At 43.2% G+C, this 16,117-nt stretch overlaps 2 protein-coding genes across 3 annotated transcripts; one reads left to right on the top strand and one right to left on the bottom strand.

The window, feature by feature from the left end:
- Positions 1-761: 761 nt before the first annotated feature.
- lmbr1l (limb development membrane protein 1-like) lies at positions 762-12,361 on the bottom strand. 2 transcript variants are annotated; one of them, XM_040192933.2, is made up of 17 exons: positions 12,087-12,361; positions 7,930-8,014; positions 6,265-6,298; positions 5,838-5,977; positions 5,234-5,337; positions 5,019-5,142; positions 4,851-4,919; positions 4,696-4,760; positions 4,530-4,602; positions 4,344-4,442; positions 4,178-4,254; positions 4,019-4,096; positions 3,864-3,937; positions 3,593-3,683; positions 3,425-3,491; positions 2,885-3,046; positions 762-2,373 (listed from the first exon to the last, which is right to left on the bottom strand). In XM_040192933.2, the coding sequence occupies exons 1-17, from the start codon at positions 12,147-12,149 to the stop codon at positions 2,288-2,290; spliced, it is 1,491 nt and encodes a 496-aa protein (XP_040048867.1). In that variant the 5' UTR covers positions 12,150-12,361; the 3' UTR covers positions 762-2,287. The 2 variants fall into 2 exon arrangements, with proteins under 2 accessions (XP_040048867.1, XP_077947948.1); XM_078091822.1 differs by lacking the exon at positions 12,087-12,361 and adding an exon at positions 8,683-8,785.
- Positions 12,362-13,093: 732 nt separating this feature from the next.
- Positions 13,094-15,967, top strand: dnajc22 (DnaJ (Hsp40) homolog, subfamily C, member 22). Its single transcript, XM_040192959.2, has 4 exons — positions 13,094-13,312; positions 13,837-14,441; positions 15,019-15,311; positions 15,424-15,967. The coding sequence occupies exons 2-4, from the start codon at positions 13,892-13,894 to the stop codon at positions 15,598-15,600; spliced, it is 1,020 nt and encodes a 339-aa protein (XP_040048893.2). The 5' UTR covers positions 13,094-13,312; positions 13,837-13,891; the 3' UTR covers positions 15,601-15,967.
- The last annotated feature ends 150 nt before the right edge of the window (positions 15,968-16,117 follow it).

Here is a 16,117-nt window from a genome sequence, read left to right as displayed (position 1 = left end):
TCTGTTCATTCACTGCATTTTGTTAATTGATGAAAAATAAATTGTATACACACATTTTTTTCCTCTTCAAACCTGCCTACACATTTTGCACTGTACTGTATATAGATCTACACGCTCACACCCCATCTATGGGGTTTAAATGTAGCTTCCTCAGAAGGTAAGCATTCTCGTTGTGCAAGTAATGTTACGGCGACATTGAAGTTCTTTTCCATTTAGCAAAGGAAACACAGCGCAAAACAAAACCAGATTCAAATAGGCTTAATTAAAAGATCCAACAAAATACAAACAGAAAAATGCAAACAAAAATCAAGAGGGAAAATAATCAGACGGGGTTTTCTTGAACTGCCTTCAGAGAAATTAGAAAAGGAAATGAACAATGGGTAAGGAACGGGAATGGAAGAAAGGCGGTGGGTGGCGGGGGCGTGAAAGAGTGAATGTGAGTAGACGTCGCTTCACCTCCTGATTTGCAAAGGATTTTATCTGGCAGTTGCATCGCAGTGGGGAAAGCGTGGGCTTAGGCTGTAATGGCGTCGCAGATAGACAATGCTGACAGACAGGCCAAAATATGTCTTTCTTCTGCTGCTGATTAAAGAAGTGCAACAAAAGGGTGGAGGGACATGGAGGACAGATGCCCTCAGCAGTCACATCCACCCATCGGATCAGTAACAGTTACAGTTGTACAAAATGTAACCAACACGTAACAGCTTCAAAGACGGTTTACAGTAAAAGTCACCTTGATGTTTTTCCAAAAGTACACAGAGTTAAAAACAAGATCATTTTTATTTCTTTTTGCTCATAAAACAATGATGGTTAAAAATGATTCAGGAAATCTTAAAACAAAGCATTTCAAAAGTAAACAAAAACACTTTTTTTTTTTATCTTTGACAATAAATCAAGATTTTTTTTGCTTCGAATATCTCACATTTAACAGTTTAACGACTGTTAAACATGTGAAGTATAGATCCCAAAATGCCCATGAATACAGTACATCATAAACTCCACATTCCCAAAAAACAACAGAAAAAAAGTGAAATAAGTAAACCTCTGAATGCACCTTAAATATGATGCATATCATGATTAAGGGGGGGAGGGAGAGAGACTCAACACAGAGGCTGGTGTTGGCTTTGAGAGACACTGTCCCCTGCTGGTCAAACCAGCAGCGAATAACCTGCTGATACAGCAGCAAAGGAAAACGATGACACAGAGTCACCAACACGCTGGAAATGATCAGAGCTCATAAACAACAAAGGCTTTATCAAAATATAAAAACGGACACCAGGAGAGTTGCCCGGCCTGATGGTTACATTCGCTTCTTGAAACTAGCCGAAGTTTATAAGATGATTGAGATGAGAAAAATACTTCACAGAAGACAAAAAAAAATAAAATAACATGAAGATTTAAAATGGACTTTTGGTAATTTTAAAAAGTGTGTTTACTTATAAAAATATTGCACTTTCTCCGCATACATTTTTAACAATTCACAGTTTGATTGGTCAAAAGGCAGAAGTTCCTCATAGTGAGTGTCAAATGGCAAATGTTTTCACAGGTTTAAGTGTAAAGCTTTTTTAGTGTATTTATGTAAATGAGTCATCCCCAGACTCAGTAAGCTTACTGTCATCTATAAAAGACTAAGCCTTTAAAAACCCTGCATAATGGTCAATCACCAACGAAAATGTTCTGAATTCTACTATTGAAAGTGGTCCAACACTGAGGTTACCTCACTCCCATATTCCCTGTGTAACCTGCAGATCCATAAAACAACAAGGTTCTCTGTGTCCCCTTTGCTCCCAATAAAAATGTCCTCGGGACATGTCCTCGGGAAATGTACACGGGACCAAGAAACAAGTAAGATTCCCCATCTTAAAATAGGGGAACAACCAAAAGAGGATAAAGTGTGGGGAAGCCCCAGAAAGAGAGTGCACTCAATCAACCTGGAGCAGGAAGAGGAAATTACATCACAGTTGCAGAGTAATATTTCAAAATAACTGTGCCCACTTTCACGTGTGTCAACTGAACAACGGCTATTCGCTGGATCCTCTTTTCGTGAGGCGTCACGTTGTGTGAGAGGATCAGCGAACCGCTTGCACACTTGTCCCTGCAGTCAAAATGCGGCGCAAAAATTGGACCCTGATACCTTGTTCATTAAAGCTTCGAGCAGAGCCCCCACTGGACACGGACGTCCCCTTACTTGGTGTCCCCACTGGCAAACTCTTCATTGCAAATGTCTTTAATCCAATACAAGCACATTTCTAGAAAGGTTAGGAGAAGCAGTGGCGAAGAGGAAATCTCACTGGATTTTAGACAGTCCACTGGCCAAGAGGAGTCTGAAGGGGACGGTGGAGCGGGACACAGTTAAAGGCAGTCTGTGGAGGCCTGCGTACAAAGAGAAACAAAAAAGGACAATTACATCACACACACAATCACAAGGTGGGGCAAAGCTAAGAAAAATAAGTGATGTAGGTAAAATGAAAGTCGATGATTCAGAGAACAAAAGTGAGTTGGGAGGGAATGGGAAAGTGCAGGGGAGCTGCCGCTGTGCTGAGATGCTATCTGCACCGTGAGGAAGGGGACTGTAGGTGTGTGTGCGCGCGTTTGGCGGGTCCATGCTCCGAGCGCTTGTTTGTGTTGGGTGTGTGTGTGCCACTGTTACAAGGGGTCCAGGGCGCGGTGCCTTAAGGTCCCCGAGGGGACCCGACTCTCGTCTTGTCCCTTTACACTTTCCTGAAAGAATTGTGTTCTTTCTATCTGAGGAAGAGAGACCAACCCACAGGGAAACGGGGCCAAAAAGGTGGGAAAACACCTGACAAGGCTGCCCAAGTGTAACAGAAGTAATATACAATCCCAAATACACATTACTTCATGAAACCTAAAGGTTTGGACTAACCAAAGGCACGGATGAGCTCTCTCTGCACGGCCCAGGTCACCGTCTTGATCAGAGAGGCAGAGGTGAGGCCAGCAAACAGCATGTTGTACAGGAAGACGATGTAGAAGTTCCCCAGCCAGTTATACCGACCAAAGTCTCCCAGCAGATCGAAGCGTGTGATCCCTAACAACAGAGGAAGCAAAAGAGAAGGTCTTTACTGAAGTGCTCAAGCCAGGCCTCACCTGCATTAATGCATCAGATGCCCTCTTGTGGGCATTACTAAAACTACAAGCCTGCTAATCCATGGTGCTGCCTGCCAATATAGTCCAACATACTAAATGTGCACTTTAATGCTTGTGATCACTTGAATGTTATAGATATAAATTGTCAATATATAAATCATCTTGAATATTACTATACAAAGTAGCAAGTTTAATTACTGTGCATTCTATTCCACTGTGAACACAAAAATAAAATAAAAATCAGTGTGAAGTATGTTATTGGGAGCTTGTTGCAGTCTTTGATAACAATTTGCATCCGTCCATAACACCGCCTCCTTACCAAGTGTGCGTGAAAACACCGGCAGCGCTGAGCTCAGAATAAGCAGTGAAACGCAGTTTGCAATTATCTGAAAGGAAGAGAAAAGAAAGGTTCATATACCATGTGGAGTTAACACAGAAAACTCTAGTTTCTGGTTATTTATCCTTAAGAGTCAGGATTGTTGTTTACCTGTGTAAGGTTGGTGTCCTGTGCGCGTGGCAGGAGGCCAGTAAAGAGAGGAGAACTATAGAAACCCACCACTGAGGACACCATCAGATAGCTGACAACAGGTTTAAGGACAACACTAGAAGACTACTATACTCAGAGACAAACAGTGGATTCCATCCAATGATCTGTAGATATATTGATGCAACAGCATGAACAAAAAACGCTTATCTAGGACCAATGAACACGTTAACTCGGTGTGCACACTCACAGGTGAATGGCATAACAAGGATACAGGATGAGGACTACTTGCACTGCCGCGCCCAGGGAGCCAAACATGGAGAAGGAGGCCATTCCAAGGTGAGGGTCCTAACAACAAAACAACAATCCACAGTGTACACGGAGGACTGTCACACCAAGCAGGAAATGTTCCCTAGTTCAAATCCTCACCTCCATTCCTCTGGGCATCGCCGCCTCATCTAGGAGCAACTCCAATACATTAAAGCAGACCATCAGGACACACATCACCTGAACAGACACATACAGTTATTATGAGGCAATTACAACCATCCGGGTTCAAAAATTATGCGAGAACAAATAAGCACGTACAGTCAGCGCGAGGAGCACAAGCATGGCCAGCGGATAGCCCAAGTTTCGTTGCCATGGGGACGCTTTCCCCCGCATTTCTATGAGGGAAGAGGAGAGGAACGGAATTAAAGGATGTAACCACTGTGAGAGAAACTAAGCGGGGAGCAGCCTGATTAGCCGACCTTACCCAGGGCGATGCGCTTCCTCTGGACTGTTCGGTACTCTTTTTGCATCGCCTCCATGTTCAGCTTGACCCAACATGACGTCGTGCTGCTACCTTCAATCTCTACAACGACACATCATAGAACAATAGTCAGTCAGCCTTAAATGTAATCAGCAGAAAATGTAAAAGGGTTCTGGGCGACACACTCACTTTTCAATTTCCTGCATAGTGAATCTTCCTCAAATGAGGTGCAGCTCAAAGTATCTTCGACGTCTTCCAACAGCTGAAGGGGGATAAGAGACAACAGTCAACTCCGATCACAGGCCCAGGGACACTGTGGGAAGCGTAAAGTGTGGTCACTGGGACCGTGACTCACCCGCGGTTTGACCAAAAGCTTGCCAGTCACACTGAACATGCGGGACAATCCAAAGGGAGTGCACACTGGAGGGAAACACACAGATGTTGAGAGGCAAGTGTCATATGCGATTTAGTTTTTAGCTGCTCAGGTCCTTGTGAATGACGTGCACTTACGCAAAAGCAGCAACACTCCAAACAGAGAGATGCCCGAGTACAGATAAGGAAGGTAATACTCCCACAGGTCTTAAATTCAGAGAAGAGGATAGACAACAGTTTAACAGTTGAATATAAAATTGTAAAGGCAATTCCGAGGGGTCGTCAGGTAAAAGGCACATGACTCACCGTAGAGGCTTTTCCTAGCTATGTTGTCATGGAGGAGGGCTGATGCAACCCAAACAATGCCCAGCACGAGCAGAGCCAGCAGCAACAGCAGCACAACGGCTTCGTACACTCGTGCCATAACGCCCTGCGTGAAAAAAATGAAACAGACGCTCAATGTGATACACCGGCAACTCTTTGTTAAACAAAATTTTGGAGAGAATGCCAAAAACTGGTACCTTTCTGGATCCTGCGAATCCCTCAGACTCCGTAAAGAAGTAGGCAAAGGGCATGAGGAACACCAGGGACAAATTGGAAAAAAGGAAAACTAGGTTCCACAATCCTGACGAGAGAAAGAAAGATGTCATTGGGGATAAAAACCGCAGCAAAGCGCCTAACAGGCAGAGTAGCATGACTAACCTGCCCACCCACACGTATGTGCTCATAAACAAGAACGTACAACACATAAAAAGTAACAGAAAAACAATGCGAAAGCCGAGGAGATCAAAATCACAATGATTCTCACGTGAAACAACAATACCAGCCTGGAGAGGTTTTGGGCTTCACACCTTTTATTTTACATCCCAGTTGCTCAATTGAAGAAAATACATTGTTGGGCTCAAATGAGGACAGCAGTTGGGATGCAGGTGTAACACGCACTGCACACAGCAAGGTCACGGATACTCTGTTCATAGCAATTATCTGTTTGGACACAGGCCTGCAGTGCATCGATCGCGAGGTTATTACCAGTGACCCAGTTTTTAGAAAGTAAGGCATTCGGCTGCTGTTTAGGTCACGATTATCAATAGTCGGGTTGTTAACTTATAAATCGTTAAGATGTACCGTGGATAAGGGATCCATTGAGCCACTGCATGTAGTAGCTCTGCGGGAAGGTGAGCAGCACTTCGTTGGACAGGATGGAGATGGGGAGAAGGAGCACAGCGCACACTGCGACAGACAGGGTGAACGTACACAGCCACAGCCTGGGAGAAGGAAATAAACAAAATCCGTAAAGTCACACTGCCTCACACCACAGTGGTTGAGGAAACACAGGGCCAACGTGTAAGGACAAGAGGACGAGAGGACCTCACCCAAACCATCAACCTCATACCAACAAACTCGGGACAGGGCAATAAATCACAAATCGCTTCATACCAATGCACCCGTCACGCTGAAACACAGGCATCCTCGCAATCATTCACAAAGTAACTAATAAAAGGTAGAGAGAGAGTGAGAGATTGCTGTAAATCTGTTAGAGATTGTAACTTACGCAATTTTGTTGACGGTGGCATCCTCAATATCCTCTGAAAGAGTAGATAAAAAAAAAGAAAAAAGGATTTAATTACAAAACAAGTAAGTTGCCCCAGACTCAGTCAGATAATTTGCTATAACTTTGTAACTGACAAAGGCTTCAATATTATTACAATAAGAGGTAAAAGCTGTCTGGGCAGCGCATGTAAAAATATATATATGAATAAAAGAAAACAATGGAAAGGTGTAATAGCAATAGTTAATGAGCATGGAGAGGGGAGTGTATGGAAGCCCATTTTCGCCACAAAAAAAAAAAAAAGGGTAAGAAAGTCGAAATGATGAGATAAAACGTCGGAATTATGACTTGTTGGTGACTATGGTCACACAGAGGTGTCGTTTGTGTTTAACAACGTCTCGCTGACCACCTATTAAACCAGGAAGTTCGAATCTGTGAATATCTTGCCAACTTTACCGAACTGTAAACGTTCTACGGACGCTTGCACCCACTCACTCCACTCTCATAACAAACAGGGAGGACAGGGACGTCCAACTTTTAGCGGAATCTAAATTATCTTCGGTATTTCCGAGTCCAAAATAAATCAAACTTCTTTGTATTTATTCCGTAGTTATTGTGATTAGTGACGATTGAAAAGTTCTGAAGAGAGTTCTCTCTCTATTGAACCAGTGATGCTAATTTCTCAATGAGGGAAGACGCTGCATCAGCGGCGCCGTTGATTTCAGTCTGGACGTGACGTGTGCCTCCTCTCTGCTCTGACTGCAGCTGGACTGCTGCGAGCCGCCAGGTTTCTGTGACATTCGCTAAGGACAGTAACTGCAATACAATAGGTCACGTCAGACACCACAAAAGTCTCCAATAAAACCAGATACGCCCGCTGGTCGATTTTGACAAGAAGTCGCCAAGAGGGTTTGGAAAGTCAACGTACCAGACAACAAAGGAACCTGCGCATGCGCATATCTTAAGTCATAATTTCAACTTTCTAACCCTTCTTTTTTGTGGCGGAAATGGGCTTCCATAGGAGTGAGTGGGGGACGAGCATGTCCAGAACAATCTGTTCAAGGCCAGCACTCTGCAAACTGAACTAAATATGTAGGACATTTTTAGGAATATGAAAGGGATCCATCTGTTATCCTTGCTACCATGTTTTTAAAACCCTCTCTAAAAGCCCCCAAACTGCCAAATAGCAGGCAACATGCTTTATATCTCTAAATCCATACTGTGTAAATGTCTTGCTGAGCGCACAACACTACAGGATACTGTATTTTCTTCTCATGCACATAGTTTTCTATTTATAAGATATAGCCTAGGGAGCAAAACCCAGTTCTTGGCTCCCTAAAGTCAAAAACAACTCCGTAGAGAGGTATTGCACAAGGTGCTTTTAGCTACAGGGCAAAACTGTTCTACTGTTGTTGACGCTCTGACAACAGTTACAACTTTGGGTTAATAAGAAGCACGTCAATCCAGCCACAGCGGAGCAGAACGACTCGACTATGCCACATCTGCTTTCAATATGAAATTATGTTGAACCACTTGTGTCTTTTCTTTAAAAAAAAGTGTGGCCTATACACTTTGTAGAAAAATAATCTCAAGCCCCAATGTAATCAATATTCTCGTCTACCAATTCCTCTCCCAGCAATTCTCCACAGCAGCCTTTAAGCGACTCACCTGTGACAAACTCGGCAGTCTTCTTGAAATGGGTAAGTATGAGGTAGGACACCATGTAGAGGCATGTAAACAGCAGCACACAGATCTGTAGGAGACATAAAGGAAAGAAACAAATGTGTTGTTTACTCATTACACTTGTTTATACGGCTAATCGCATAAACAGAGAGCAGCCTTGTAAACAAGCTGCTGTGTTTCGTTCAGTACTACCGAACACATTTATTTAGGCTGGCTCATGGCTCGGATCAAGTGTATTCCAATAGGTCTTGAAAGAGGGCGGACAGAGCAAAGATGTTACAACAAAATCTTACAGGAAGAAAGGGAAGGGGGGGGGGGGGCACTCTGCTGCTGCAGGTATGTTGACAAGTTCCCTTTTGTGCAGAAACATATTAAAAATAAGAAAATGCAAAGTGCCAAAAACATTCCCCACTTTGCCAAGGTTAAGAGAGACAGATGGAACCTGAAGATTAACACTATCCCAACGCCGAGCGAAACGGGTGACAGTGATTTACGGGGGGGCGGGGGGGATTAAGGGTAGTAAAATTAAAAAGGATTATTACCAGGGACGGCCGTTGTCTGACATTTAACTAAATCTACCCCCAAATATAGGCTAAACCTACATTGACTCAGCAATCTGTGCTCTCAACAGTTCACCCCAAAGAGTGAAGTAAAATGCTTGTATGACCAACATACCAAACACGAGAGAACGGTTTGTGTAACAAACGAAGGGACGTAAGAGCAATAGTGTAACTGTACCTGTAGTTCATGACGCATTAGTCATTGTTGAGAAACACGCACCTAAATAAATAATCAATTATCTCTCCACTGTGAACCTGTTGTCAGGGAAAAAAAAGAAAGAAAAGAAAAGCTGTTGTCACAGCAAACACAATCGTCACACATATGTGCATTATGCAAAACTTGTGGGACAAGAGTGAGCATCCAATGAAAAGTGAGCATTCACTCTCTCTCATTGGCTATCGGGTGAACTGAACTGACAGTTGCTGGGCACGGTGGAAATTAATGATCCCTTTTGTTATTTTCAACATTTTTAACATTACAGCAAAATACTTAAAGTCTATGATCATGCGTGCGGCTCCGCAAGTCTGTACTTATCATTTCAAAGCAAGGAAACGTTTTTTTTTGCCATGAATAAAAACAAGAGATACAACTTGACTGTTCTACCATCAGCCACACTGGACGATGACTTTGTCTCATTGTCAAAACGGTTTACCCTCTCCACAGCAAACATCCGGGATACGTCTTCAAGAGGGCTGGCTTGGCTGCTAGAATGCTATGTTAGCATTAGCGATCCAACTACAGCGCTCAGCCTCGGCTCTACCAACACTGAAGACGCCGTTCACCAGAGTTGGACTGACGGATGAACGAAGGGATGTTTCCAGATCACAAAACAGTTCCATACAGCAGCCCAGTGGGAGCACAGTGAGGTCAGCAGGATGTAGAAGAAGAGCAGAAAACAAAGAGAGGCTCTCTGAACGACAAATGTGACAATATCCCAACAGACCTTAAACAAATGTGAATACAAGCATAGCAAGTTCCCTGGAAGGAAGAAAAGAAAAACCTGAGCCTTTAAATTCCTCGGTGCTTGAATGTTGCAACGGTACAATACATTTACTATGAGCAATTAAAAGTGCCAGAGGAGTAAGAGGGCCCCATCAAAACTATTTATGGGGAAACACTGGTGCGATTGGCAACGCAGGGAGCTGGTAACACATAGCAGGGAGTTTCAAATGGGATTCAGCTTGCAGAGGAACATCTTCGTGCTGAACACAAAGCTCCAGGCTTCAGAGTTCCCTCAGAGCCTTTTAAGATTCACACAGTAACCTAAACTTTAGTGCCGAGTCAAGCTGAAAACAATGACGCTCAAGTGTTTTCTCATCATTCATCTGGAAGTTTCTGAAATAATCAAAGGTGAAAATCAGGTTGGAATTGGCACGGAAAGTCCTCGCAAAATGTCAAGTGGATTCCCGGGTGTGTAATTTCACGGGCACCCAGCCTCTTGTCCAGCTAAACACATCTGTTTAAGTGAGAAGATAGATTAGGACGGACCAAGCCAAGATTTATTAATCAGCCAGAAATAACTTTAAATATTTGCACAGGAAAAGCCACCCTGATCCGAAAGTGTCAAGTGTTCTCATCATGTTACTGGAATGTGTAAAGCCACATTTTAGAGCTTAAGATTTCAGAGAAGCCACAAAGGAAATTCCAGGTAGGATATTGACTAGAATAGTTTTTGTTTTTGTTTTTAAATGCGACATTTCTGCCAGGAATTTTCTTAAAAACTCTACTGAAAGTGATGTTTAAAGTACTATACATCTGTATCGGATAATACACTTCCTAATTACACTTGACCACGTCTGTTAAAGATTACATTATGCTTTTAACATTGTGACTTGTGCATTTTGATGCTGGGTGTGGTACCTTTCTATTTATCGTAGCTTTTTAGTCTGGTGATCATCGTTCTCGGCTCACGATGCAGGGAACGGATCATTTAAAAAAGCATCTTACGTGCAGCAAAATCTCAAATTGTTAAAAGGCCAGATTGCTATTTTACACAGAACATTTGCAAACAATTATACAGTCTTTTCGACCGTTTTTTTTAAACTTAAAGTTGAAGCATTCTGTTCTTCACACATTTAATGAGACAACCCTCTTGTCTGTCCCTCAATGGGATGCTTTGCTAGGTGAAATACTACCGCTCAGTGTTCTTGACCAACGATAAGCTTGGCCTGAAGCCCTTAAGCCCTGAAGCGGAGGCTGACCAGCCGGGCAGGGAGCAGAGATGCTAAGCTGGAGGCCAGCCAGTGGCTTAGGAAGGTGCTATCGGCTAATAGCATTAGGTCTTTAGGTGAAAGTGACAAGGTCAAAACAAGGGCATAAAAATACATATCGACACTTTATTGGAGTGAAGTTAATTCTAAAACAATTGAAAATATGTCTGCTAATAGGAGCCCTATTTCACAAGAGTTTGTCAAGCCCTGAGGACGAAATCAGACACCTGACATGCCAACCGACCACTACAAATGTTCATTTGGAAAAATCCCGTGGGTAGAAAACAATGAATATTGTTTTGTTCTTCCGGAGACAGTTTGAAAAACCTCTCAATTTGATTTTGAATTTTTCGCTTTGCAGGAAAATAAACCGTGTAACTAGTGGCACCAAAGATGACTCCGTCCCATTAACTGGCCAATACAATGTCAGAGGCCTGAAACCAGGACACCTACACACATTATTGATGTCTTTAGTTACACCTGGGATTTAGCTGCCACGACATGTACTCTTTGAATAAGGTATTTTGACTTCAATTTGTATTTATTCTATTGCAGTATTTATTCACAATTATAATGACCAAATCTCCCTAATGATGATGTATTTTAACACTACACAATTAACCTGTAAAGGTAGAACAATTTACTGGCTTAATCTACATTCTGCACATCATCCTAGTACAAACTGAGCTTTTCCTCAGCGAGTTGGAGGAAAACAGGACAAATTGACAGTTAACTACAGATTGGATAAGTTGTTGGTCCCTTGTGCAACACTGTCAGCACATCAGCTGATCAACATTGCCAACATCATAAAAATGAACCGCCTATGAGATGTGCTGGTAATCGTTCGGGGGTCAAAGGGCAGGATACGTGTGCCTTGCTGTAAAGTACATTGGTCTTTCTGACAAGTCTGACTGAAGTTCAACACGGTGTCGCACTAAACAGAGTCCGCCGCTGGCAAAAACACACGGACACTCACATTAAAAAGGCAAATGAAGACGGAGGATCCAAACGGTGTAAAAAAAAAGATTTAGACAAGGGGTTAAAGTCGTTAAAAACTCAAAAAAAGGAAAACGCTTCTTGGTGCCAAGTCTTCTTCTAGATGTTCATGAGCCAAAAACTTGATGCTACAATCGGGACCAGCTGCGTCAGCGTGCGGAACCCTCAAAAAACACATTAACTAAACTCTTTGTCGCGTATTAGTTCGCTAATTGCTGAAACATTTTAATGGGTCTGGAGTTAACAATTAACGCCGAGTTTAGGTCAAACGCATCGTGAAACGACGTGGCTCTCGGGGGCAGGTCGTGTGGTCGGAGGCGTCTCCTCTCACGCATCTCGACCCTGCGGTCACGTTAGCACGGCCCGGGTACTCACTATGGTTTCCCGCACACGGTTGTGGAAAAGTTGCTCTCGAACCGACACGTCGTCCGCTTCCATTCTCCGGCACCATACCAGTTACCTCCGGTCCAGAAGCGCTGCTTAAAAAGTTAAAACGTGGTGCATCTTGTTGGCAATGCCACGGGTGTGCGGCTCTGTAGCCCGGCGGTGTTAGCCTGCTGCTAGCTAGACTTCGCTTTGTGATAGAAGACGGGCGAGGAGGGGGTCGTCAAGGGGCGGGGCCAACGAGAAAGGGGGCGGACACCCCGGAGGGACGCTGTACAGGTAGCTGTCAGTCACCAATAATAATCTACTTTAGCGTCATCATCCCATTGTTCAGGAATAATCAAAGGTGTGAGCATAGTTAGCACTATAGAGATTTCCGACACTTTGTGTACTTTGAGATGGAGACACGTATTGCATTGCATCAATAGTATCCTGCTGGGGAATGAATACATTAAAACGTGAGAACATTTCTTGCTTAATTACAGTATTTTAAGCACAGAGCAGTTGGAAACATAATTCAACAACAACAGGTACTCTTACTTTACTCCACTAAATTTGAGATGGGGGATTTATTTGAGCTTTTCCCCTACATTAATATGCTAGTTACACTATAATGACATTTAAACTATGATCTGCAGTTGAAGAGAGAATTACATGACAGAACAGCACACGCTTATAAATGTATTCAACAGTAAGAATAATGCAACATCATTTTATATCAACACTGACACATGCTATACTGTCTGCACAAACAATTACACATTAATCATAATATTTAGGTACTTTAAAAAACATTTTGAGTTTTACACCTAAAGTAATATTTTCATACATTGTTACTTTCATTTACCTTAAATTACCCGAATGCTTCTCCTGACCCTTGAGTAAACATAATCTTGAAAGGAATTCGTTTAAGATATTCTTAATGACATATCATGTTATTGTTATTGCTAATGGCAATTTCATGTGTTTAATTTGTGTATCTTTATCTTTTCCGTTAGAACATTTACCGAAGACTTGAGGCATTTTTTAAAGCACCTCGATCCTCACAAATGTCCCTTCCGCATCGGGCCAAGTCAAACGTTCAAAGGAACCTAATGTTGGTGAAGCCGTAGCGTCATCTCATTGACATGATCCAAAGTCCAAATGTTGCAACAACTCCAGCTACGGAAGGGAAAGGAAAGGATTTATCTGGATAAGGATTTAAAATCATGGGCTCGGTAAGTAACCTTTTATTAGTAACAAAAAGTTCTTATGGTTCTTAAGTTCTTCTTAAATTCATGAAAAGTAAATACAGCCAACAGTCAGTCTGCCTTAGCTGTTGGATTACCTATGAAATGTCCTATAGAGAAAGGTCAGGAAGCACCATATCAATTTCTGACTTCGTGTACAACGTGTGATCGGCTTTCTTCCATAAAAGCTCATGTAACAATATCAGTTGCTACCTGCCATGTTTGAAAAATGACAATGAACTATTGCAAGCTAAAAATGAATCCCTCTTATATAACATATTATCAAACCACGGAAGTGGATCGCAGAGATTAAAAACCCCTTTGCCAAAATGCAGCAGCTCACATATCACAGAGACAACATGCCGAAAAGTGTTATGCTGACTTGTGAAGGGAACACATGGGATTAAATCATGTCATGTGATCAAAAGCATGATGTAAAATAGTTTTGGAAAAAAATCAAATGAAAAGAACAAGATACGACGAGAATAAACTCTTGTGTTGCTTCATTGCAGGTTCTCATGAGGGAGGACTAACGTTCCCCTGAACAGGGACCACAGAGGCAGAACGATGGTTAAAAGCGTCATGGTAGCCTATGCCCTGTGGGCAGTAGGTGGGCCTGTGGGCCTTCATCATTTATATTTAGGACGAGACAGTCATGCTCTGTTATGGATGCTAACTCTGGGAGGATTTGGGTTTGGCTGGGTCAGAGAGGCCATACGTATTCCCGCATATGTTGTTGAGGCCAATCGAGAGGCAGAGAGGGAGAGGAGAACGACACCAACCACGGTGCCTCCACCTATAGGTCCTGTCCGCTTTGTTGGACAGGTGAGTGTTGGGATCTACTTTGGCATGGTGGCTCTGATTGGACTGAACTCCCTGAGGTTCTTCTACTTGATCGTCCTGCCTTTATGTGTGGGTGCAGGCGTGCATCTGGTCTCCTCCATTGGCCAGCAGACTTCGGATCTACAAAAAACGTTGACTGCTTGCCTCATAACCTCGCCAATATTCTATGGCAGCAGCTTATCGCCTCTGCCTATAAGCCTGGCTGCCAGTGTCACCGCTGCACAGAACCGCAGGGCCAAAATTCCACGGACAGATGGGAGCACACCGGAACTAGGTGAGATGATGTCACAAATATAACGATACCATCTACATTTCTGGTGGTCTGTAGGTTTGGGCCAAAAACACACAGAAGCAGACAAAGAGGGTAAAAGTTTTAAAAAATGGTTGATGTCAATGACAGGAGGTTGAGATGGAGCAGCAGAGACTGAGGGCAAAAGGCCAATGGTGGTTGACAGGGGGCAGGTTGGGTAAATAGCTGGCAAGGGAGGCAGCCTTGGGAACCAGAGAAGATGATCCTGGATGCTCAGAAGAGGGTATGAACAGCCAAGTCACAATGTCTGAGTGGCCAAGATCGACCGCTGTGGTACAACAACAATCTGGTAATGAGTGGAATACTGGGGTAGAGGCACTGTTGTGTGCCCACACACACACACAGACACACACACACACACACACACACACACACACACACACACACACACACACACACACACACACACACACACACACACACACACACACACACACAGGAAACCACCGTGACAGACTTTCTTTTACACCATGATAACACTGCATGCTTCTTTCTAAATCTCTGACCCACTGAAATTCATTCGTTTCTGTGTTTTATTCAGGTCCGCGGCTTTACAGGCTCGGTCTCGCGTGGCTGGCCTTCTCCGCTCCACTGGGCTACTGTATTTTCCATAACACCACTGCCACGCTGTACTACCTGTCTGACTGTGTGTCAGCACTGCTGGATATTTTCTGGTTCCTGCCTTGGCTCAAAAACGTCTTTGAGTATATTCTTCTAATGCCCTATCGGCTGTTGTGTGTTCTTACTGGAGGGGGTTACTATGAAGACGCTTGGAGAAAGGTGCTGGAAATACTGCTCAAAGAGTACACTGCGAAAGAGAAAGAGGCACTGAAGGTGAGCAAGCTCAAAACTGGTAAAGGCCACATAAGTGATAAATTGGGATAGCATATGTACCCTGCATTGTCTTAATCTCCACGTTGCTTTTCATGTCATATTTGTGTTGCAGGTACTTTCATTGGACGCGGAGGCGTCCCTCGAAGACATAACTCGCACCTATAGAGGGCTGGCCAAGACATGGCATCCAGACCACAACCCCAGCAAGGAAGCTGAGGCCATGTTCATGAAGATCCACGAGGCGTACGTGGTCCTCCTACAACGGCACAAACCTCATCGCTCCACATAGCAGCGCCTTAATTCAACACTGACTGGCCTGAGCTGCGGAGGAAAAGTGACACGCTGATTTATTTTTATTTTTGTTTTTTGTTGTGCAAGGGAAAATAAATCGAGCGCTCGGGCAGCATCGGTTACTTGGCAGAGGTGGTCACAGAGAGCATTTTGCTGTCATCTTGTGGTGCTACAGGTGTATTATAACCCCCAACTATTTGATCACAACATTTCTGTTTATGTTTTATTTGCTTGCTTGCTTTTAAACGCTAAGCTGACAACACAAAGTAAATATTCTATTACTTCTCAGCACAAACACATAAATAATATATTACAGAATGTAATGATTGTGCAATAAAGTGTGTGACAGAGACACGTTGTGAAAATACCCGCCTATACTAAATTCTTGCCTCGATCATAAACAGACACGTGTCTGAATTCACAAAAATAATCTGTCACAGCTCGCTATACCTGTCATGTCAAAGGTAGTATTTCCTCAAACAGATGTCAATGCGCAGCAGCCTGTATAGTCTATT

Source organism: Gasterosteus aculeatus, chromosome 2, assembly GCF_964276395.1.
Source record: "Gasterosteus aculeatus chromosome 2, fGasAcu3.hap1.1, whole genome shotgun sequence".
Lineage (NCBI taxonomy): Eukaryota > Metazoa > Chordata > Actinopteri > Perciformes > Gasterosteidae > Gasterosteus > Gasterosteus aculeatus.
Note: the sequence above shows the minus strand (reverse complement) of the source record. Positions and strands in the feature narration are given on the sequence as shown.

Excerpts from the sequence above, each read along its gene's own strand:
- lmbr1l (XM_040192933.2), bottom strand. The coding sequence starts at position 12,149 with ATGGAAGCGGACGACGTGTCGGTTCGAGAGCAACTTTTCCACAACCGT. Across the intron at positions 4,255-4,343 it reads GAGGAAGCGCATCGCCCTGG|AAATGCGGGGGAAAGCGTCC; the intron begins GTAAGGTCGGCT and ends CTTCCCTCATAG. Across the intron at positions 3,684-3,863 it reads GTGCAAGTAGTCCTCATCCT|CTATCTGATGGTGTCCTCAG; the intron begins GTATCCTTGTTA and ends ACCTGTTGTCAG.
- dnajc22 (XM_040192959.2), top strand. The coding sequence starts at position 13,892 with ATGGTTAAAAGCGTCATGGTAGCCTATGCCCTGTGGGCAGTAGGTGGG. Across the intron at positions 14,442-15,018 it reads TGGGAGCACACCGGAACTAG|GTCCGCGGCTTTACAGGCTC; the intron begins GTGAGATGATGT and ends TGTTTTATTCAG. Across the intron at positions 15,312-15,423 it reads AAGAGAAAGAGGCACTGAAG|GTACTTTCATTGGACGCGGA; the intron begins GTGAGCAAGCTC and ends TTTGTGTTGCAG.